This window comes from Jaculus jaculus, chromosome 10 (assembly GCF_020740685.1).
Source record: "Jaculus jaculus isolate mJacJac1 chromosome 10, mJacJac1.mat.Y.cur, whole genome shotgun sequence".
NCBI lineage: Eukaryota > Metazoa > Chordata > Mammalia > Rodentia > Dipodidae > Jaculus > Jaculus jaculus.
In genome coordinates, this window is record NC_059111.1 from 113,776,979 (window position 1) to 113,799,699 (window position 22,721).

Sequence of the window (22,721 nt, forward strand, 5' to 3'; positions counted from 1 at the left end):
CCACGCTCCTGATACCAGCGCCGCCCAGTGAGCTGGCTGTGGGAGTCTCAGCATTAGGACCCCTCCCTGGGCCCAGGGGTCTGACAGAGGATCAAGGTTTGGACGAGCCCCATCCACTCTGTTGTCTGTGCTATTCCATTTTTTTTTCTCTTTCTCTTTTTTTTAAGGCAAGCCCACAGACAGGCCCTGTTTCTCTTATGTGAGAGAGAGCCAGAGACAGGGAGAGGATTGGCATGCCAGGGCCGCCAGCCACTGTAATCGAGCTCCAGATGCATGCACCACCTTGTGCGCATGTGCATCCTTGTGTGCTTGTATAACCTCGTGTGTCTGGCTTGCATTACGTGCAGCCTGGAGAGTCAAACATGGGTCCTTAGGCTTTGCAGGCAAGCGCCTTAACTGCTGAGCCCCCACTCGCTTTATGATCAGAACACGTCCATGTTCATCCACTCTGGCTGCTGTAACACAATGCTAGATGGCTGGCTCATAAACACCAGGAATATGGATCGCACAGCTCTGGTTCTGGGCGTCCAACTTCAAGGTGCTGGTGAGGGCTCATGCCTATGGGTGGAGCCTCCTCATGATGTGTTCATATGGCACGGATGGCAGATGTCTTCACATGGTAGGCACCCCACTCATGGCCTGATTGTCTTCCAAGGGCTCCTCTCTTAATGCCATCATCTTGCAGAGATGTCTCAACACAGGGATGTTGGGGGACACAGGCTTTCAGACCATAGCAATGACTACACATAGCATAGCTTTCCCCAGGTCCAGGGACCAGGAAAACCAAAATCCTGATCTCCCAGAAGCCACATCCTATAGACAGGAACAGGCAAACAAGCATGGCAGTATCTGGGTTTTGTCACCATGGGTAGAGACAATGTATTTAGTTTGTTTCCAGTGAATTTAGACAATTATTTAAAGTAAAGTAAACCTGCCAGCCAACGCGACTCAACAAAGATGGGACCTGAACACAATGTAACGAGGAATAATTAATCTTCCCCGTGTTTACTGCATAGCTCATAAACGCCTCTCGTTATTGCATCTTCCCAGAGTCGGGAGGAGCTCAGGAACGGTCGGTGCTTAGGTGAGCTGGCACTCTGCCTACCTTGGGGTAGTGGTAAGGCTTCGAAGTGGGGTAGATGGAGCCCGTGTAGGTTGGGAGCTCCATGACGGGGACGCGGGAGTCGTTGATAGTGGCGTAGGCGAGCCGCGTGCCATCTGGAGACCACCAGTGTGCTATGTGGGTCTTCAGAATCTCCTCTGTGAGAAAACAGAAGGGAAAACTGTGAGCTGAAGTGGACAGAGGGATGGAGGAGACAGAGGGGGCGGAGGGGCCAGTGCTGTGTGGCACTTGTGAGCTGGCCAGGGATGAGTGACCCCCAGGTCCTTGCTTCTGCTGCAACCTTCGAGCTCCTGGTGTCTCTGCTCCACCCCAGGCCTCAGTTATGTCTGGCACAGTAAAACCAAGATCAGCTGGACACAGGCTGACCACGTGAAAATGGGCTTTGAGCACAAATTTGAACACTGGGCCTAAAGAGTTCCTTTCTTGCATGTGTGTGCATGCGTGTGTGTGTGTGTGTGTGTGCAAGACTGTGAAGGCCAGAGGTCTATATTGAGTGTCGTCCTCAATCACTCTCAACCTTATTTTAAAAATATATTTTATTTATTTATTTATTTGAGAGAGAAAGAGAGAGAGAGAGAGAGAGAGAGAGAGAGAGAGAGAGAGAGAGAGAGAATGGGTGCATCAGGGCCTCCAGCCACTGCAAACACACTCCAGATGCATGTGTCCCCTGGTGCATATGGTTTACGTGGGTCCTGGGGAATGGAACCTAGGCCCTTTGGCTTTGCAGGCAAATGCCTTATCCACTAAACCATCCCTCCAGCCCCTCAACTTTATTTTGAGATGGATCTCTTTCTGAACCCAGAGCTCATGGATTCTATTAAACTCACGATCTGGAAAGTCCTGGCAATCCTCCTGTCTCCATCTCCCCAGTGGTAGGATTACAGGCACATGCCACCACACCCAGCCCTTTCTTGTTTCTTTTCTTTCTTTTTTTTTTCCATGCCCAGCTTTTACATGAATACTGGGGATCAAGCTCGGGTCTTCGCACTTCACCAGCACAGCCATCTCCCCAGCTTACTTTTTACGTTTTTTTAAAAATTTTTTTTTTTATTATTTATTTGAGATCGATAGACACAGAGAGAAAGACAGATAGAGAGAGAGAGAGAGAGAATTGGCGCGCCAGGGCCTCCAGCCTCTGCAAACGAACTCCAGACGCGTGTGCGCCCCCTTGTGCATCTGGCTGACTGTGGGACCTGGGGAACCGAGCCTCGAACCGGGGTCCTTAGGCTTCACAGGCAAGCGCTTAACCGCTAAGCCATCTCTTCAGCCCTTTACAACGTTTTTAACCTGGTGATTATGACTCTAATTATCTCATTCAATTTCTTATATTTTTATTACGGTCTTGATATTTTTACCAAGCCCCCCCCCCTTTTTGCTAATGAGTGCTTTTCAGTTGGAGTATTGTCCAGCTCTGGATTACCATTTTAATGGGACTTCACAAATAGCACCAGAGGGACCAGTTCTCACTGCAGCAGGAACATGCAGACTGAGAAGGCTCTGGAAGGTTCAGCCCCAAATAGCAGGGGTTCCTGCAGGGGAGGTGGGACCTGGACAAACCCACTCGCTCCTCCACCATAGTGGAGGAGGAAGGATATGTTCACAGGCTCCCACAAGACCCAATTTCAGTGCATGCCAGAAAAGCAAAGTGGGTCTGCCCTAGCAAGGACCGAGATGGGGGCAGGGGCGCACACTGCTCCGCAGAGCCCACAACATCTTGGTCCTTAGAGAGGAATAGTCGCCTCTATGTTTTTGATTCATTTATTTATTTAGAGGTCGTCTCACTCTAGCCCTGAGCTGGAATTCATGATGTAGTCTCAGGGTGGCCTTGAACTCTTGGCGATCTTCCTACCTGTCTCCCGAGTGCTGGGATTAAAGGCGTGCGCCACCACACAGTTTATTGCTGTTTTGAGTCAAGGTTTCACTAAGTAGCCCAGGCCAGCTTCAAACTCATGACCTAGCTTTCCTGAGTGCCCGAATCACAGGCGTATGTTAGCAATAAGGTACCATGTAGATTTGGGTTTTTGTTTTATTTTATTTTATTTTATTTTATTTTATTTTATTTTATTTTATTTTATTTTATTTTATTTTATTTTATTTTTCCTTTTGGTTTGTCAAGGTAGAGTATTTCTCTAGCCCAGGTTGATCTAGATAGCCTCGAACTGCTACCTCGGCTTCCCAGGGGATGAAAGGTGTTAGCCACTATGCCGGCTTATTTTGCTCTTTTTATTTTTTTTCAAGGTAGAGTCTCACTCTGGCCCAGGCTGACCTGGAATTCACTATGAAGTCTCAGGGTGGCCTTGAACTCACAGTGATCCTCCTACCTCTGCCTCCCCGAGTGCTGGGATTAAAGGTGTGTGCTGCCACACCCGGCTGTTTTTGAGACAGGGCTTTGCTGCTATGGTAGCCTTGAGCTGGAAATCCTCTGTGGACTACACCTCTCTGCTGGTGTAGAGGTGTACCCCATGTTGTAGGACCTCTACTGTGTTTCTCACAGAAGACACTGCCTCAGTGAAGCAGCAGGGCCTGGGAACCCGAGGGAACCCTGCACGGGCCTCTCTTGCAGTGCTAACAATCGCCCTCCCCCCATTGGCTTTTACAGCAACCGCCCCCCATGACCCAGCACAGCCACTCAGCCAAGCCCCACAGTGCCCCCCGAGGGGCCGGAGGGCCCGTGGAGAAGGGAGAAACACGGGTACAGTCAGCAGGAAACACTGGAAGTTGAAGTAGAGGTGGGAGTCACCACGTCAGTGGAAGGCATAATTAGTGCTGCTCTCTCCTTTGCTCAGAGAAGATTCTTTCTTGCAGATGGTGGTGACTCAAAACTCATCAAAGTGCTCAGAATAACTTACTTTCGAGCGATGAGCCCTAAATGAAACAGCTCTAGCGTGTTGTCTGAACCCCAAGGCTGGGCACATCGGATCAGGGAAGAGGGGTGGAGGAATGTAAGAGCCAGAGGCTGGCAGGAGTGCCTTGGAAGGCTGTCTTCGGGACATGAAGAGGCTGTGGTGTTCATGAGCTCACGGGAACCGCAGCTGGCCGCTTGAGGCCTGTGCGATACCGAGGCCAGCAAGGCTGGGGGAGGGAAACAAGGCACGGACGTACAAGAGGGCTACTTAGAAAGAAGACAGGGTTCAGTGGAAGAGGGATGGGAGGAAAAAAGTAACAGGAGGGGATTATGAGCAAATGTCATTCTTTCCACGTAGGAAAATTGTCAGTAAGAGTTTTAAAAGTTGTAACAAAAAAGTGGACAGCTGGGAAGATGGCTCAGTGGTTAAAGAGCTTACTGCTTCAGCACGAGGGTCCCTTGGGCCTGAAACTGCCCAGTTTGACCCCTAGACACCTACAGAGGGAGCTGAGCACGCTCATTCATCCCTAGCTGTCCCTGGTGGAGGAGGTGGAGAGACGCACGCTCCCTGACCCAACGCAGCTCGGGTTGAGGGACAGCCCTGTGAGCAACAAGACAGGGACACCCATCTTCTCTGGCCTCCCTACACACGTGCATGGGACATATGCATCTGTGTACACGTGCACATATACCACATATCACACACGCTACACCTCACACACTCTACTCCCCTTCCACAAAACAGGGAGTCCTAAGAGGATGCAACAGGGAGACCCAGGGCTGGGCCAGCAGATGGCGGGGCGAACTTCACCTCGTCTGTGGTGGTCCCCCTGCCGTTCTCAAAGGCACTTCCCAGCCCAGCTGGCCATGACCGTGGGAGGACTGATGGCATAGCAGTTCTCCCTTACACCCCCTGCTCCCTGTCCTGAGGCTGGGGTCGTGCTCACTGTCACTGTCCCACAACTCCTCCCTGTCCCCGGGGCACCTTCCAGTAGGCTTCTGAAGTGTGAGCAGACCCTGGCCGGCTGTGACAGAGTTGATGACTACAGACCTCAGCACTGGACTGGACACTCAGAGAGCACATGTCCAGGTCCCCACCCTGGCCCTAGGCATCTTATGCTGGAGCACAGGGCCAGCAGAGGGACCTCAAGGTCTAGGGCCTAGGGCCTAGGAGTCCCGGGTTAAGTCTGAACCTGCTGCTCGTTCTTGACTCCCTCCTGTGAAACGAGGAGTCTTGGTGCAGTGCTATGAGCCCAGAGCCCAGAGGTGCTGCCCAGCTCCGGGGGGGGGGGGGGGGCGGGGGAATGCTTCTGCTTCTAGGGCTCATCTCAGAGGTCTCTGACCTCTGAGTAGACAGGAGGACAGAGCGTGGGCCAAGCCGCAGAGCTTGTAATTTCCCAGTGTCTTCAGCAGCAGGGAAGGAAGGCGACTTTCAGGTTCATTTGGAGTGAGGTGATTCAGAAGCGACTTGGTGCAATCACAGGATCTGATGTTACTCACACAGCATGGTGCATAGCACGCCCTGCGCCGACCCCCACCCCCACACTCCCATGATCTGCTGGAAACGGAGGCACCGGTTGAATGCGACTTAGAGAAATTCCGCTCGAGCACTTTTACACTGCAGAGCCACACGGAAGGATCCAGGGGCAGTCGCTGCGGCCGAGCCAAGCAGAGCCTGTAGGGGGCAGCAGAGGGCCTCACGGCTTTCCCAGGATAGCAATTCAGAGCCAGCCAGCCCAGACAGACCCACAGAGGACAGACAAACGGCTGCACAAAGGGGGCAGAGAAGATGGACAGGGACGAGCAGAAACAGCAAGGCCCTAACGAGACAACTATCTACTTCCCCCTGCAACCCAGAGCAACCTGCCAAGGCCACAGGCTGCCAGTGCAGTGTCGACCAGGCCTCCTTCTTCCTCACCCGCTGGCAGCCCACTGCCACCCACACCTCTCTGGGAGCAGCTCACTTCCAGCCTGTCCCCCACGGGCAGAGGCAGAAAACGGGTGACTGGACGAAGCTGGGCTAAGAACGTCCTGTTTGTACCAAGTCCGTCAGCAAGTGGCAGGACACGTCCAGGGAGCCCACTTCGCCACTCAGAGCATTCTGGGGTCATCGAACCACTCTTGCATAATGCAGAAGGTGATGGATGCACCAAGTTGGAGCCCATTGAGTTCGGAGGTGACAAATGTGTGGGCGTCTGTCTGTGTGTGCGGAGGTGGGGCAGAGGTTAGTTCCTTTGAATTGCAAGGTGAGAGGGAAGCACAGAGAAAGGTATTCTGCCACTCCAAAGGGCTGGCCCCACACAGCTAGGACTGCATTATTTACTTCCCCCAAGTCATTTAACATATGGCTCTTTGGTGTTTGCTTTTAAATATTTTATTTATGCATTTATTTGAGAGGAGAGAGAGAGAGAGAGAGAGAGAGAGTGAGGTAGATAGATAGAGACTGAGAGAGAAAGAGAGAGAGAGAATGGGCATGTCAGGGCCTCTAGCCAACTGCAAAAAAACTCCAGACTCATGTGCCACCTTGTGCATCTGGTTTTCTGTGGGTTCTGGAGAATTGAACCTGGGTCCTTTGGCATTGCTGGTAAGCACCTTAACTGCTAAGCGAACTCTACAGCCCTTAAATTTTTTTTTCTGTATCTTTATTGCTCATTAAAGTGAATATTAAATATAAGAAGCTAAGGGAAAAGGCCAAGCAGATGAGACCCCGACATGGCAGCATCTTTATGAAGGTTGCCGTCCTGCAAACGCTGTTCCCAGCACCCCTCGCCCAATGGGGCAGCTGCTTAAATGCTGCGCATCAACTGTGCTGTAGGAGCAGAGGTTTGCAGGCAGAGGAGACAGCCCGGTTTCAGCAAGTGAATTAATTGCATGAACCCTTTGCTTAGAACAAAATGAATAGCTTGCCTTCCGGAGCAAGTATGACTAACTCAGGAAAACGGGAGGGCGTGTCTTTCCTTTACCTTCCCTCCTCTTGGGGACTGAAGGGAGGTACAACTCGGGGACACTGGTGAGAGAAGACTGCCTCTTTCTCGAGGATGCTCAAGGTGAACGTGCCGCTGGGCCCCAGGAGGATGGACTCACGGCCCTGCTTGTTGTCAGCGCTCCCCACCCGTGCAAACCGTCACAGGTGCGCAGCCGGTGGATGAACCCCTCTCGGTTTAGGGTGATAAAGGCCGAAGCCACATGGGGCACTCCTCCCAAGGACACTCTTCCCATCTCCAGGTCGCTCAGCAGCTACCATATTCATGCCGCTGTGGGGTGCAGGGTGAGTTACAGGTGAGTACGTGGTTCCAATGCAGGCCCTGTTCCAGGCAGGGTGGTTCAGTGTGCTGTGCGTGGGGAGGGCCGGGCTCCCGGCCGGGTAGCTGGTGTGAGATAGGAGGGAAGGGCCATTCTGGTTCCAAGAGACTGAAAGGGAACGAGAGATGTCCCGACATTGCGATGACCAGGCAGAACCTGGAGGGGCCGTCTCAGTGAAGGGTAGGGAAGGCAGAGTCACAGAAGCAGAGTCAGGGTGGGAAGTGTGGGGAGTGGAAGTGACACGAGTGGGCCAAGGGCCTGAGTGTCAGTAGGCCAGGAGGAATAGTCACCGGCGTGCCTCTGGTTAGCAACACATTTTAGGTGTGTGTAGTCTGTGGGCTGCATGAAGCCCAGGACAGCTACGACTGCAGATGGCAGCATCATGTTGCAAGGTCAAAGGTTTCAACATCCCTGGTACTTGAATACTGCTAAGAGAGATGAGATTTGAGATATTTTTCTCCCCATAAGCCACAGGGTGAGGTGACACATACATGTTCAGGAACCCTAGAGTGCAGACATACTTTACAAGAACATCTGGTGCACCATGAATACATACAAGCAATACAAACGACCTTCGCTTGTGAACTAAAAAACAATACACTCAGAAGCCGTATATTGTTACTAGAAAATTTCTAGTGCCAGGGATGGGATACCTTCCAGTGATTTGTTAGCCAGGAAGATCCCTGTTGCCCCCCAAAACATTACAGGCCACTGCCGAGGACCTTGGTTTCCCACCAGGAATAGATGGTAAGACCCTATTGCTGAAGACTCCCTGTACTTCAAGGTCGCTGAAAATTCCTGCTGGAATTGAGCTAAAAACTTCCTCCATGTAGACCAGCTGACAGAAAGCTGGAAAAAGCCATTCTGCATGCAGCTGAATGGGAGAGAGAGAAATCACCAGTGAAGATACTCAACAGTGGACACTGAAAGCCTTATATTTGGCCAGCCAGGGCAAATGAGCCATCAGGTACAATAGTGGCCCATCTGTTATGGGGGAAACCAATTGCCCTCTAATTTAACTGGAGGCTCACTCCATGGAAGGGAACGCGTCCCTGATACTGAAAACCTACAACAGGGGTAGTCATGAGCCCTAGGGCTGTAATATCTGCTGGTGTCTGCCTAAAAGTATATACTGTGCTCACCAAACTGCCCAGTAAGCACTTCTGTTAATGTTCATACCCATATATTAATGCTACTCTCACTTTTGGTTAGAGAACCTTGTCTTTTCAGATGGCAGTGACCTTGGGATGACTCAGAAGGCACCATGGTGCTGAGACGAAGTGATAGAGGAGTGCTCAGCACTGAAATATCTCTGTCACACTTTCCAAGGCTCAGGGTCCATTGCGGAAGAGGTGGCAGAAAGAATGTAAGAGCCAAAGGAAGGGTAGGACTCCTAACAATTCGCTCCTCCAGACACAAAATGGCCTGGCTATCCATGACCTCACAGTGCCTGACACTACCTACATAAGACCATCGTAATAGGAGGAAAAGATCACGGCATCAGAATAAAAGAGAGACTGATTGAGAGGGGGAGGGGATATGATGGAGAGTGGAGTTGCAAAGGGGAAAGTGGGAGGAGGGAATTACCACGGGATATTGTTTACAATTATAGAAGTTATCAATAAAAAAGAAAAAACACAAGGGCTGGAGCAATGGCCCAGTGGCTAAAGGCACTTGCCCGCAAGCCTGCTCGTCTGAGTTGGAGCCCCTGCATGGAAAGCCAGGTGCAGAGCGGAGTTGTGTCTGTGCCCCAGCATGCCCTCCACAGTGCAGACGCTGGTGAGCCGGCTAAACCAGAGCTCTCGAGACCCTGTCCCCGAGCGGAAGGAAAGGACCGACACCTTGAAGTTGTCCTCAGCCCTCCACACATGTGTTATGGTATGCATGCATCCTCCACCCCCGTACCACACATCAAACGTGCATGCGTGCAAATGTGCATGCGTGCACACACACACGCATGCACACCATGAAGCAATTTACCAGGAACAAACATTCTATTTGATTGAGTAATCATAGATTTTGGGGTTTGGTACACCCAACCTTAGTACTGTACGTAAAATATACTTTCAAATTTTACTCCAGAGGGGTGTACCTTCTTAAATAGAGAAATAATAAATAATAGGTTCTCCAGAACAGTTTATTTTTCTCCATGGGTTGAATTGTATCCCTTAAGCGAGATGTCTATACTCTTGCCTGTGTGTGGCCTTTGGTGGAAACGGGGTCACTGCTGAGTCATTGGTAAGTGAGGATAAGCTCATGTGGGAGTGGGGTGGGTCCTGAGTCCAGTATGACCTGTGTTCTAGAGGAGAGAAGGGGCGACAGGCACTCACGGAGAATGTTGCCGGGTGATGGCAGAGGTCGCAGTGACATGGCTGCAAGCCCACGTTAGCCTTTTTGAACAAAGACTGAGCTCTCAACTCGTACAAATCCCTGCGCTGCGCTGTGGGTGGGGGAGGGGGGGGACGAGTTAGAAGTAGTGAGAGGCAGCAGAAGGGCCACCACTAAGGATCCTGACGCACAGTGGCCGCTGCGAGCCCCTGTGGAAGCAGGGACGGGGGAAGGACGCCAGGGGGCTCTTAGAACAAGGCGGAATGGCCAAGCCTGGAAAGTGGCCCCACCACCTTCTTCTGGAGAAAGACTCATGAGATGGCGCTGAGGACACGGTCCCCAGAGCAAAGCCCCTTCTCAGTCCCTGCAAGGCTGGCATGGCACCTGCTGAGGGACAGGGTGTGTTCGTCACTGCCTTTCTTCCTGCTTTCTGCTGTTTGGAGCAGAAGCATGGAGGGAAACTTTCTTGTCCTCACAGATGACGGCCATGCTGTGGCCGGGACCTCGGGAGCGCACAGGATGGAAAAGATCTGGAGGTCAGTCCTTCCATCTGGACAGAATCAGCTCTTCAGCCAGCATGAGCCAGAGCGGGCGGTGTCAGTCCCAAGTGGAGGACAGAGCTGCCCCCAGGCCCAAACCAGCTCCACGGGGTTCCCCACCGGGGGTGGGGGTGTTTTCCATCTGCACAGCTCTGCAATGAGGAAGCTCACTGCCAAGGGACAGCCAAGGCCACGTGTCTGGGGAAGGATTGAGAAGAGGAGCTAAGCCAATAGGCTCCAGAAAAGGTCCCCGCACAGCAACAAGCGGTAGGGAATCGGGACTGGCCTCGGATTCCCTGGGTGGCTGGGTACAAGGGTTCCCAACCTGCAGACCAGGCCCAGCATTCGACTCCAGAGGAAGAAATCCCATGGCAGCTCAAGGGAGGAACAGATGTGGGACCAAAGGGAAGCAAGTAGTCTGGGGACTCGGTGACTCCCGGGCTCCTTTCTCTGAATAACCTGACGATGGCCTCCCCAGCCCTCACTGGCCTCAGTTTCTGGAGCGAGGCCATGTGAGGGTGGGAGACAGAGGCTCATCCTGACCGGCAGCAATTCCCGACTCGGGCCGTGCCGCCCATGGCCAACCACTGCCCTGAGCCCCTGCAGGCACCGCTAGTGTGACCCGTGGGGGTTAGGGGACACAGACGGCGGGTGTACACGCTTCCCCTTCCTTTCTCTGCACAGGAGCCATTTCTTAATGGCCGGAAGTCTCGCTCTGGCCTTCCAGATGCTCCAGTGGCTGTACAGGAGACCGGAGAGCTCGAAGGGCAGGCTTCGTCCAGCCCGCAGCGACCACTGCCCCAGGTCATTTCGCATCACAGACCAGCCTTAAGCCTACAGCACATTCTAAGTAGAAAACGTCAAGGAAAGGTGACACCTGAGCAGGAAGGCAGGTCCTCCCCATGTTCCCCTCTCTGTGTAGCCTTTCTGACACTTCTCTCTTGATCATTACGGTGGACACTTGAGAGAGCTTCCAGAGCACAGCGTCCTTGAGCCATTTCACAGGCCTCATGCCTGAACAGTTGAAGGGGTGTCCCATGGTTTCCTGCCTCTCCTTCCCTTGTTAATGTGTGAGTCTGCTCATATATTCATTCATTTGTGTGTCCACCAATTGACCCTCGAACAAGTTTAACAGACACCAGCTGAGGAGACTGAGGAAACATTATTTGGCTGGACATAGAGGAGAGTCAGATCTGAGAACTGGGTATGGCGGCCCATCCTTATAATCCCAGCCCTAAGGCAGGAGAATCCGGAGTACAAGGTCACCCTTGGCTACAAAACAAATTTGAGACCAGAAAAACTGATTCAAACTTCTTCTTTTTTTAAGGGGGGGGGGAGAGAGAAGGGAGGGATTAGCGCACCAGTGCCTCAGCCACTGAAATTGAACCCTAGATGCTTACACCGCCTAGTGGGCATGTGTGACCTTGTGCTTTGTGTTTGCCTCATCTTTGCTCCCCTGCGGGGGGGGGGGGCTGGGGCTTAAGTGGGATCTGGAGAGTAAAACATAGGTCCTTAGGCTTCACAGGCAAGTGCCTTAACCGCTAAGCCATCTCTCCAGCACTGAAATTCTTTCTTTGTTTTTTTTTTTTTGGTTTTTTGAGGTAGGGTCTCACTCTGGCTCAGACCTGTAATTCGCTATATAGTCTCCGGGTGGCCTCGAACTCTGGGCGATCCACCTACCTCTGCCTCCCAAGTGCTGGGATTAAAGGCGTGCACCACCACGCCCGGCTACTGAAGTTCTTTCTTTTAAAATGTGTGTGTGTATGTGTGAAATATATGTAGGTGTGCTTGTGTCATTTGAGGGTGGGTGTACGTGTACACAGTGCCTGTGTGGAGGTCAGACCATAGCCATGGGCAGTGATCCTTGCCTTCCATCTTATTTGAGGCAGAGTCTCTTGTTTTTCAGTGGGCCTGTGAGCTTCAGAGAGTCTCACATTTCTACCCCCATCCCACCATGAGCACAACCTGGCCTTATGTGGGCGTAGGGGAGCTAGCTACCCAGACCTTCACACTTGTGTGACCGTTGCTTTCTGCAGTCACTCAGGGTATGAGCGAAGGGCCATTAATGCACAAGTGGTCCTCACCAGGGAAGATAATCAAGTGATAATGAAACATGTGTGAAGATTAGCGGAGGAAGGGGGGTGCAGGCTCCTGCGGCGAGGTAAGTATGGCCTGTGGGCAGGCTGGGAGCAGGTGAGCTGGGGGCAGGAGGGCAAGATGGGTCCCTCTGTTCACGGCCTCAGCTCAAAGTCGTAACCCTCTATTCTTTTTCTAGAGAGTTTCCCACATTTTAAAAGCCCCCCCCCCCCAAGCGCCAAAAGCAGACATCTGTCAGAAGAATAACATTTGGAGCAAAGAATTCCATGAGAAACCCGCTGTACTTAGATTAATGGCTCCCACCTGCTTCCCACAGAGGCTGAACGCCATCCAGAGGGGAGAGGGGCCTGATGGGCTGAGAGGTGGGCCTCCAGCTGTGTCCCCCTCTCCAGGCTTCTGCTCTTCAATGTGAAACGAGGGGTTGGCGTGGGCCACTCTTCTCAACCTTACAGAAAAATTGCAGAGACTGCACTTTTGTGCAATTTCAAACACTCAACGGCTCTTTTAAGGCAATTTGTATTTAATTTATCACGGGGGAACCGCACTCATTTGTCAAGTATTAAATGTAATGTGATCTACCAGTTATTTGGTTCCCTATACTGAGTGTGGCCATGGACCTGGAGACTGAATGTGGCTCCTTACTGTCTCCCGACCTTGGGTTCTTGAGGTCCCTGACATCAAATGATTCCAAGATCTCCTTTTGGTCACTGCTAGAATGTCTGCTCCTGATGGGCAGTAACTGTATCAGTTACTTTCTCACTGCTGGGAGAAAATACTGATTTTAGGAAAGGACAGGGTTTATTTTGACTTAGGGCTTCAGGGGCAGTTCTATCCCAATAGGGAAAGCATGACAGGAGCAACCAGTCGGCGCCCCATCTCCACAGTGGCAGGCAGGAAGTGTAGAGAGGAGCATGCACGTGGCTGGGCTGCAACTCCTAAGGCCTCCCCCAGTGCCACACTTCCTTGAGCAAGCCTCCTCCTAAAGGTTCTTCAACCAGTGACACCGACTGAGGATTAAATATATTCAAATAAAAACGTGTGGAGGACACGTTACATGCAAATCACCACAGTATCACTTCCTGAGTTCTGGAATCAACCACCCACCGCAGTCTCCCAGGATGGGGTCCTAAGCATGATCTTTCACATCTGCAAGAGGCTCTGTTAGCAGGCAGAAGATGGTGGTGATCGTGTCCTGTCTTAGGGACAGGCACAGGGGATACAGAGGGCAGAGCGTGGCCGTGGTTGAGGACACACCATTCAGGCTCCTGCTCAGACACCTGCTCCCTGGGCTGGTCCTGGGAGCTCTCTGAGTCATTTTCTGGTCTGTGTCCCTTTGTCCCCCATAGGATGGAGGACAGAGGAAACCCACAAGGACTGATCATCCCAGCACCAGTGGGAGTCATTGTGAAAATGTTCGTCCTGCGCTCCTGGACCTCGCATGATAGTGGCTGTTGTCACATCCACAACGCTGGCACCGGCTGCTCAGGCAGGGAGGGGTGTGTTCCAGGGGAGGGCATAGGTGTTGGCTGTGATGGTTAAGAAACGCCTGGGGCACCAGTGAGGCACACCATTGGCGGTGTCTGTAGAGGTGTTTCTAGAGGGGATTATAACTGATGGGCAGGAGGGGTGGCTCACACCCTGCATGTGGGTGACGCCGTCCCGTGTGTCGAGGTTCAGGACTGACTTACAGGGAAAAGGAGAAAGCAGACGGCTGGCGTTCCTCTCCCCCGCTTGCTGCTGACCGTAGACACTCGCACGCCAGCTGCCTCCCGCCCCGCTGCCAGGCCTCCCTCCACGATGGAGCGCACCTCCTCAGACCCCGGTCAAAGTAAAACCCTTATGTCGCTAGTGTCGAGCATTTCGTCACAGCAACGGGAAAAGAAAGTAATACAGGAAATTAGCCTCAGGCGCGAGGCCACTACAGCTACGGTGGAAGGGCAGGTACACCTCAAGCTGGCAGAAGTTGGCAGCGTCCACATGGTGATGATGCCGGTGTGTAACCGCTGCCCCCCCCCCCCCAGTCATGAGACCATGCAGGTGTGCAAAAAGGTTCTGGAAAACTCTGAGAGGCTTTGGCATGAGACCGTGAAGGCGAGGACCGTGCTGCCAGGAGACTGTTGGGTGTTGGAGACGCCAGGGCTGTGGTATCCTGTTGAGGAAAGTTGCAGGTGCGGAGGGAGCTAGCCAGGAGCGGGCGCGCGTGCAGCCGGCGGCAGAGCGGCAGGGCGGGGCTGCCCAAGCCCCTGGCACCGGAGGGTTCAGGCCCCGCGTGCTGGATGTGGCGCTGCAAGATTTGGTGTTTGTGCTGCGGGGGCGCGGGGGGGTCTGCCTTGCTTGTTCCTCACCAGGCCCCATTCCCGTCTTTCTGAGTGAGAATAGTGATTCCATGGCTCTGTCTGTCAGAAGTCTGTAGGCTGTGCTTTGACTTTTTTTTTTTTTTTTTAACTTCATGAGGTTTATTTCTTTTTTTTTTCCACAATTTTTATTAACATTTTCCATGATTATAAAAAATATCCCATGGTAATACCTCCCCCCCCCCACCATGCTTTGACTTTTAAAGGGACTCACAGGACATTTCCTTGAGTCTCTGAAGAGATTTTGGACTTTTGAGCAATGTTTAAATGGTTAAGATTAGTTACCAGAATTTATTTATTTTGTATTTTTTTTTGAGGTAGGGTCTAACTGTAGCCCAGGCTGATCTGGAATTCATTCTGTATTCTCAGGGTGACCTGGAACTCACGGCGATCCTCCTACCTCTGCCTCCTGAATGCCACCATGCCTGACTAGTATTCATTTTTAATGGGCACTTCCCTATGAGCTGGGGTCCCAGATTGAGTGAAAAGGGACAAAAGGAGAAAATAAATTAAATATTAATATAAATATATAATAAATATTTATATAACAAGTATATAAATATTAAATATAAAAATATAAACTTATTTTATGTTTAAGGGCATTTTAAAAAGTACTTATTTATTTGCAGGGAGAGAGAGAGAGAAAGGGAGAGAGAGAGAAAGAATGACTGCCAATAAACTCCAGATGCATATGCCACTGTAGCAGATAGCTTCAAGTTCGCTGAGCTAAACTTCCAGACCAGGCAGAGTTATGGAGGAAGGGATTTATTGAAGCTTACAGATCCAGGGGAAGTTCCATAATGGCAGAAGAAGCTGGCCCTGCTTTCACAGGTCCATGAAGAGAGAGAGAAGCACAAGCCACAAGCCAATAGCAAAACCACACAGTACACTTCAGGAACTCCAGATGGAACTGGGCATTTTGCATATCCTTAGATTGAAATCTCAAACCCACCACCACACCTTAAGATCTGTCCAGTGACATCTCCTCCGGCCAGGTGACTGCAGATCCAAACTACAAACTAATAAAACATTGAATATATTGGGGGCCATCTATTCAAACTGCCACATTCTGCCCCTGGCCCCCAACAGATTTATAACCATCACACATTGTAAATTATACTCAGTTCAATTTCAAAGGTCTCCACAGTCTTGACCAATTTAAGATAGTAAGTCCTGTAAAATCAAACAAGTTAAATACTTCCAACATATAAAGGCACAGAGAAAACATTTTCAACTGGTATAATGCATAGCAAGGAGAGACTAAAACAATACAAACTCAATCACCATCAAGCATCAAACTTCTTCAGTTCAAGTTCAATATAACCAGAGACTGACAGTCTCCAGATTTCCTAATTCTGCCTCTCCAGCTGGGCAGAGCAGCCAGAGAACATTTCTATCCTAGGCCAACAGTGCGCTCTATGGTAGCACTTGCATAGTCCTGGTATATCCAAAACATCTTCAGGTCTTCATGCAAGCCAAGGTCAATCTTCCAAAGGCTCTTTCAGCCTATCAAGGCATCAGGCCCTGCCTCATGCCGCATCTCAACACGGCTCCTGGAACTGTGTGCAATTCACAACGATGTCTCTAATTTTTCATGCTTCCAGATGTGCAGGACACAGCCATATTCTTAATTCAGGGATGAAATATCATAACATTGAAAAGCAAGTTCCTTCTCCAGTCAACTCTTTCCAAAAAAGTTTGCATTTCTATGATAGTCTTTCCTGAGGCATCTTTACATTGTTTTAATGTGAAGCAGTTGGACCATCTTCCTTAATATTGCTAATGTGTTTGACAATAACAGGTTCAGTAGCCTAAGACCAGTCTCAGTGCCTGTAATTTTTAACTTGATTGAGGTTTTCCAACTTAAAAATATTAAATCTCTCAGTCCAATTATCTTTAGCCAAGCACATCAGTCCATTACAAATTTAACCTTGATCAAACTCTCTGGGCCTGGGCAGCAGGATGCAGCCAACCCTTATGTCAGTAGCCCAGTTCCAACAAAGTCCTCTGCAGTCTTTCCTTCCCCTTAGAAAGCTCATAAGCCAAGCCTTGAAGTTCAGTACTGTCTGCACCTAGCATTCAGAATAGTCCATAAAACTTGGCTTACCACTCCAGAAGGCATCTCTAACTGCAAGCACCAAGTCCATGCCTATTCCTCTAAAACAAAGGTTCCAAAAGATCAACAACCACATCATCAGGTTTATCTCAGCCCACTCTTTGGTACCAACTTCTGTAGCAGACAGCTTCAGGTTCACTGAGATGAACTTCCAGACCAGGCACAGTTATCGAGGAAGGAATTTATTGAAGCTTACAGATCCACAGGAAGTTCCAAAATGGCAGAAGAAGCTGGCCTGATTTCACAGGTCCAAGCAGAGAGAGAGAAGCACTAGCCTAAAAGCCAAAAGCCACAACACACTTCAGGAACTCCAGCTAGGCACACTTTGCGTATCTTTAGATTGAAATCTGAAACCCACCAGCACACTTTAAGATCCACCCAGTGACACTGCCTCCAGCCAGGCGGCTGCAGATGCAAACTACAAACTAATAAAACACTGAATATACTGGGGGGCCATCTATTCAAACCACCACAGCCACTTTCTGCATTTGGCTTTATGTGGGTACTAGGGAATCAAACCAGGTCCTTAGGCTTTGCAGGCAAGCACCTTAGCACTGAGCCATCTTCCCAGTCCAAGAGTGGGAATTCTGAAGTTGGACTGAATACATATTGTAGCTTGAGATGTTCATGAGCTTATGGTGGGAGCTGGGGTGGAAAATCATGGTCCTGTGCTTGGGGGCTGGGGAGAAGGCTCGGTGGATAAAGTGTTCACTGCTCAAGCCTCAGCACCTGAGTTTGGTCCTCAGACCTTAGGCAGGCTCCTTTCAGAAAGCTTTCTAAGAAGGTGAGACTAGAGCTGGAGACAGGAGGATTTCCTGGACGCTCTCAGCTCAAGCCACAGTGAAGAGAACAGCAGCAAAACAAGACTGAGAGAAACTGTACCTCAGGTGTGGCGGGATGATGAGCACAGACTGACATTGTCTTCTGACCTCCATACGTGAGGTATGGAACATGCATGTCTACACACACACACACACACACACACACGCACACACACTCATTCACAAACTGATGTGCTTGCGTGTCAAGCTGACAGTGGTGGCATTATGATTGTTTATTTATTTATTTTGAGAGAAGGAAAAAGGGAGAGAGAGAGAAGGAGGGAGAGAATGGGTGCGCCAGGGCCTCCAGCCACTGCAAACGAACTCCAGAAGCATGCGCCCCTTGTGCATCTGGCTAATTTGGATCCTGGGTAATCAAGCCTTCACAGGAAAGTGCTTAATTGCTAAGACATCTCTCCAGCCCTGGGCCTTATGGTTGTTAATCCTGACTGTTAACCTGGTTGGATTAAAACATCCCTCGGGAGTCACACCTTTGGGTGTATTTGTGAGGGTGTTTCCAAAGGGGATTAGCTGAGGGGATCAGACATGCTGTGAATGTGGGTGGCAATTCCCATATGAGCTGGAATCCCAATTGAGTCAAAGGGACAAAGGGGGAAGCCAGCTGAGCACCAGCACCCACTCTGTTTCTTGATTTATGGTCCCGCCACCTGGCCTCCTTGCCACAGTGGGCATGTCGGGGAAACCATGAGCCAGAATGAGCCATTCTTTCATTCACTTTCTGTTGTCGAGGACTTTGCCACAGCACTGAGAAAGGTAAAGAAGAGAGTAGGACAACATCTTTGGCCAGGAGTAAGAAAAGAGCCGCACTGTGGGCCAAAATACCAAATGGTCCTCCACACAGTTGGTCTTGGCAGCCACTGTAAAAAGACCCATTTTTTTGCATAATGATGTAGCCTTCACTCAGGGCAGCAAGGCCTGAATACTGCTGGTCCAATTTCAGCTCTGCACTGCCTCTGGAGGAGGGAGGACGGTGGGAGGGAGGACTGTGCAGGCAGAGATTCACTTCACACCCAGGAGACAGCAAAGAGCAGGCCTGCTCCTTGAGAAGCACGGCCCACAGAGGCGGGGCATTGTTGAGTGTGTGTGTGTGTGGGGGGGGCATGCCACACTCCACTGTGTTCTGAGGAGGACCATGGTGCTAAGTCAGATGTCACCATGGCTACCAGTCAGGTGAAGGACAGGAAGGAAAGTGGCCGGGGATCATCCCAGATGGGAGAGGGATAGAGGACTGGGATGTTAGCCCGTGGTGTAGATGGGCCTTCCTGACCTAGAGAGACTAGCTGTGCCATGTCCAGAAGCATGGCCTTGAGATTCAAGTTCCCACTGGCTGTGAGACCTTAATCAAGGAGCTTAGCCTGTTACTACCCACTTTCCTCATCTGTAAAACAAGAACAACAGAGCCCCTCACTGGGATGCTCTTCTGGGAGGTCTTTTAGTCACTGTCAAATGGTTCTGCTGATGCCCCTTCTCAGATGCTGGGAACTTCTATTCTGATCAGGGCACAACATGCTGGCCTGGGGAATGGGGAGAGAACAGCTACGGCGCCACTGAGCGCTGAGAGGAGCTGCAAGTGAAGATGAGCTCAGGGCCCAGTAGGCGCATAGGCAGGGTATCCCTGTAGAGCCCTGACCAGGGCCTGCAGAGCCTTTGATCACCACAGGGTGTCACTGCAGAGCCCCTGGCTAGCTCATGCTGTCCGAGGAAGAGGTGGAGGTGGAAGCTCACTGATTCTACCAGGGTCACAGCATGAGCCAATGAGCTCTGTGGTTTTTTTTTTTAATTTAATTTTTATGTTTATTTTATTTATTTGAGAGTGACAGACAGCGAAAGAAAGAGGCAGATAGATACAGAGAGAATGGGCGCTCCAGGGCCTCCAGCCACTGAAAATGACCTCCAGACGCGTGTGCCCCCTTGTGTGTCTGGATAACGTGGGTCCTGGGGAATCAAGCCTCAAACCAGGGTCCTTAGGCTTCACAGGCAAGCGCTTAACTGCTAAGCCATTTATCCAGCCCTTAATTTAATTTTTTAATTGACAACTTCTATACTTTCAGACCATAAACCATGATATTTCCCTCCCGTCCCCCATTTTCCCTTTCACAGTTCCACTCTCCATCATATTCCTTCCCTCTGTCCACTGGTCTCTCTTTTATTTTGATGTAATCATCTTTTTCTCTCTATTATGAGGGTCTTGTGGAGATATGGCTAGGCACCATGAGGTCATGGATATTAAGGCCAATTTCTGTCTGGGCAGTTGCATTGTAAAGAGTGGTGCCCTTCCTTTGGTTCTTACATTCTTCCCGCCACCTCTTCCGCAGTGGACCCTGAGCCTTGGAGGGTGGGGCACTACGGTTCTGATGTTCACTTAAAAAAAATTTAGAGAGAGAGAGAGAGACAGAGAAAGAGAGAATTGGTGGGCCAGGACCTTGGCTACTGCATTGAATTCCAGATGCTTGCGCCACCTAGTGGGCATGTGTGACTTTGCACTTGCCTCTCCTTTGTGCGCCTGGCTTATGTGGGACTTGGAGAGTTGAATATGAGTCCTTAGGCTTTGCAGGCAAGCACCCTAACCGTTAAGCCATCTCTCCAGCCCTTTATGCTCATTTTATGTCTGCTGCAAAAGTCACATCTCCTGTGTAACAACACAGCCCCAGCACGACCCCACAGCTCCAGTCCCCATATTACATTTATTTTTTACATGTTTATGGGTGGGTGATAGGCTTGCCTGTGGGTATATATGTTTGTATGTGTGTAGATGCACTTGTGTGGGAAGGCACATGGATATGGAGGCGTGTCGCATATCTTCCTGGACAGCTGTCCACCCTATCTGAGAGTCTCTCACTGGACACAGAACTCACTGATTCTGCTGCTCTAGCTAGCTGGGGGTCCCCTGTCTCCAGTTCTCGAGAGCTGAGATTGCAGGCTAGCCTCCTGACATCTACACAGACGCTGGGGGCCTGAACTCAAGTCCTCATGATTGTGTGGCAAGCAATTTATCTGCTGGTTCATCTCCCCAGCACCTCTTTAGCTCCTGATAATGCCGTCACTATCAACAATGACAGCTCAGAGAGGCCGGTGACACGAGGAAGGCACAGCTGGCCGAGACTGAGGATGAAGGAAGCACAGGCCAGCTTCTCCCAACACCCCCAGCCCCAAGAGCATCGCCGCTGCGCTGCTTTCAGCGTTGGCTTAAACCTCAGTTCTGAAGCCACTGCTTTCTTTCTTTCCTTCCTCTTACCAAAGTCTACGAGTGAAACATCCACATGGATGTGCCTGTGCGCATGTATAAGTTTGCCTACTGAACTCTCAGGAGACCTCACGAGTAGACAAACAGTGCCGGTAACGGCCACCTGGCAGCAGTGAGCGGCTGGCGAATACAGGCTGGCCCATTGCCCGCGCAGGTGCGCTCACTCATACCCACACAGCCATCCTAGCATGCACTGCTGGGGTCTTTGCTTTCTCCCATGAGGCAATGGGGGTCGAAATGGCCAAGCAGCAGCTGTGTGGCTCACTGGGCCAGGAAGTGATCTAATCCCTCTCTGTGGGAAGCCCTCAAGGGGGTGACAGCTGTTTCCTGACGTCCTGCCTCCTCACATCTCTTTCTTTTCTCTCCTGCCACTAGACCCAGACTCAGTGCCTGTGTGGCCCATGGGGACTTCTGGTCTCAACTCTCCTTCCAAGAAGCCCCTGCAAGGCCAGCTCTGGCGGCCAGGCAAGCGTGGAGGTAGCCACGCAGGACCGTCCCAGGACTGACTGAAGCTTGTCTAAATGCATCTCCTGAAAGGTGTAGCGTCTTGGGTAAAATGGATTACCATCCTGGAGCGACATTTATGATCCTTATAGTTGTATTTTCATTGTGGTATTTTGCTAAAGCTGACCATTCTCTTAATATTCTCCAGAAAGTAAGGCCCTGTTGCTGAAGACACCACATCCCTTGGTTGTAGAACATGGAGAAATCAAGTTGGAAATGAGCTAGAATCCCTTTCTCTGTGGGCCAGTTGTCAAAATTCTGGAAAGTACTTTGCAGGCTTCTGGTGGAGAAATGTCACCAACCAACAGTCTTAACCAACGATGGATCCTGCAAAATATAGAAGTGGCCAGACAGGCAAGATACATCAACTGGTACAAGAGTGGTATGTCAGTTACAGGGATAACCAACTGTCTTCTGACTGGATCTGAGGCCCATTACATGGGAGGGCATTCATGCTGGGCACTGAAAACTGAGTCAAAAGCCTGTAGCATGAAAGGTCACAGGCCCTAAATGGACATGTTGTGCCCACTAAGTCACCCTCTACATGATCATGTCTGTGCCCACAGGCAGTGCTGCTACATTTATTTGTTTATTATTATTATTTATGACAGAGAAAGAGAGAGAGAGGGAGGGAGAGAGAGAGAGAGGAACAGAGAATGGACATGCCAGGGCCTCTAGCCACTGAAAACAAACTCCAGATGCATGCACCACCTTGTGGTTAACGTGGGTCCTGGTGAATCAAACCGGGGTCCTTAGGCTTCGTGGGCAAATGCCTTAACCGCTAAGCCATTTCCCCAGCCCTGTTCTCATTTTTGGTTAGAGAAGCTTCCTATTGGTGACTACTGGGGAGTCTCAAGATTCATCAGGGTGAAGAGGAGTGATGGCTGAATGCTGTGCGCTAGCTGGGACATCTCTGCATGCCCAGCAGGGCCCAGGGGACATGGTGGAGGAGCTGCTCACACTGCCAGCCAGAGCAGCTTCTCTATGGAGACTTCAATAGACGCCCAAGAGACTCAAAACTCATCAAAGTGCTAAAAACATGTGGCTGCTCAGTGCTAAATCAGAAATCTCTGTCATGCTCTCCAAGACTTAGGGAACACTGTGGGAGAGGGATATAAAGAATATAAGAGCCACAGGATGGGGCAGGGTTCTGTCCCTGAGAAAGGAACTGATCTGTCCACGCAATCTCACAGTGGACGTCATCACCTTGACCAGGCCTGCATAATGCTGTACCTGTCAACCTTTTTTTTTGTTGTTGTTGTTTGTTTTGTTTTTCCAGATAGGGTCTTACTCTAGCCCAGGCTGACCTGGAATTCACTATGTAGCCTCAGGGTGGCCTTGAACTCACAGTGATCCTCCTACCTCTGCCTCCCGAGTGCTGGGGTTAAAGGCGTGCACTACCATGCCCGGCTTCTTTTCGTTTTTC

General features: G+C 50.7%; 1 protein-coding gene across 3 annotated transcripts in view; it reads right to left on the reverse strand.

Moving 5' to 3' along the window:
• The window catches only part of Dpp6 (dipeptidyl peptidase like 6), an 802,942-nt gene that overhangs the window by 94,297 nt on the left and 685,924 nt on the right, over window positions 1–22,721 (reverse strand). For all 3 annotated transcript variants that reach the window (XM_045160238.1, XM_045160236.1, XM_045160237.1), the window contains exon 9: window positions 1,106–1,260. In XM_045160238.1, the coding sequence (XP_045016173.1) occupies window positions 1,106–1,260 (155 nt within the window). The remainder of the gene's footprint in view (window positions 1–1,105; window positions 1,261–22,721) is intronic.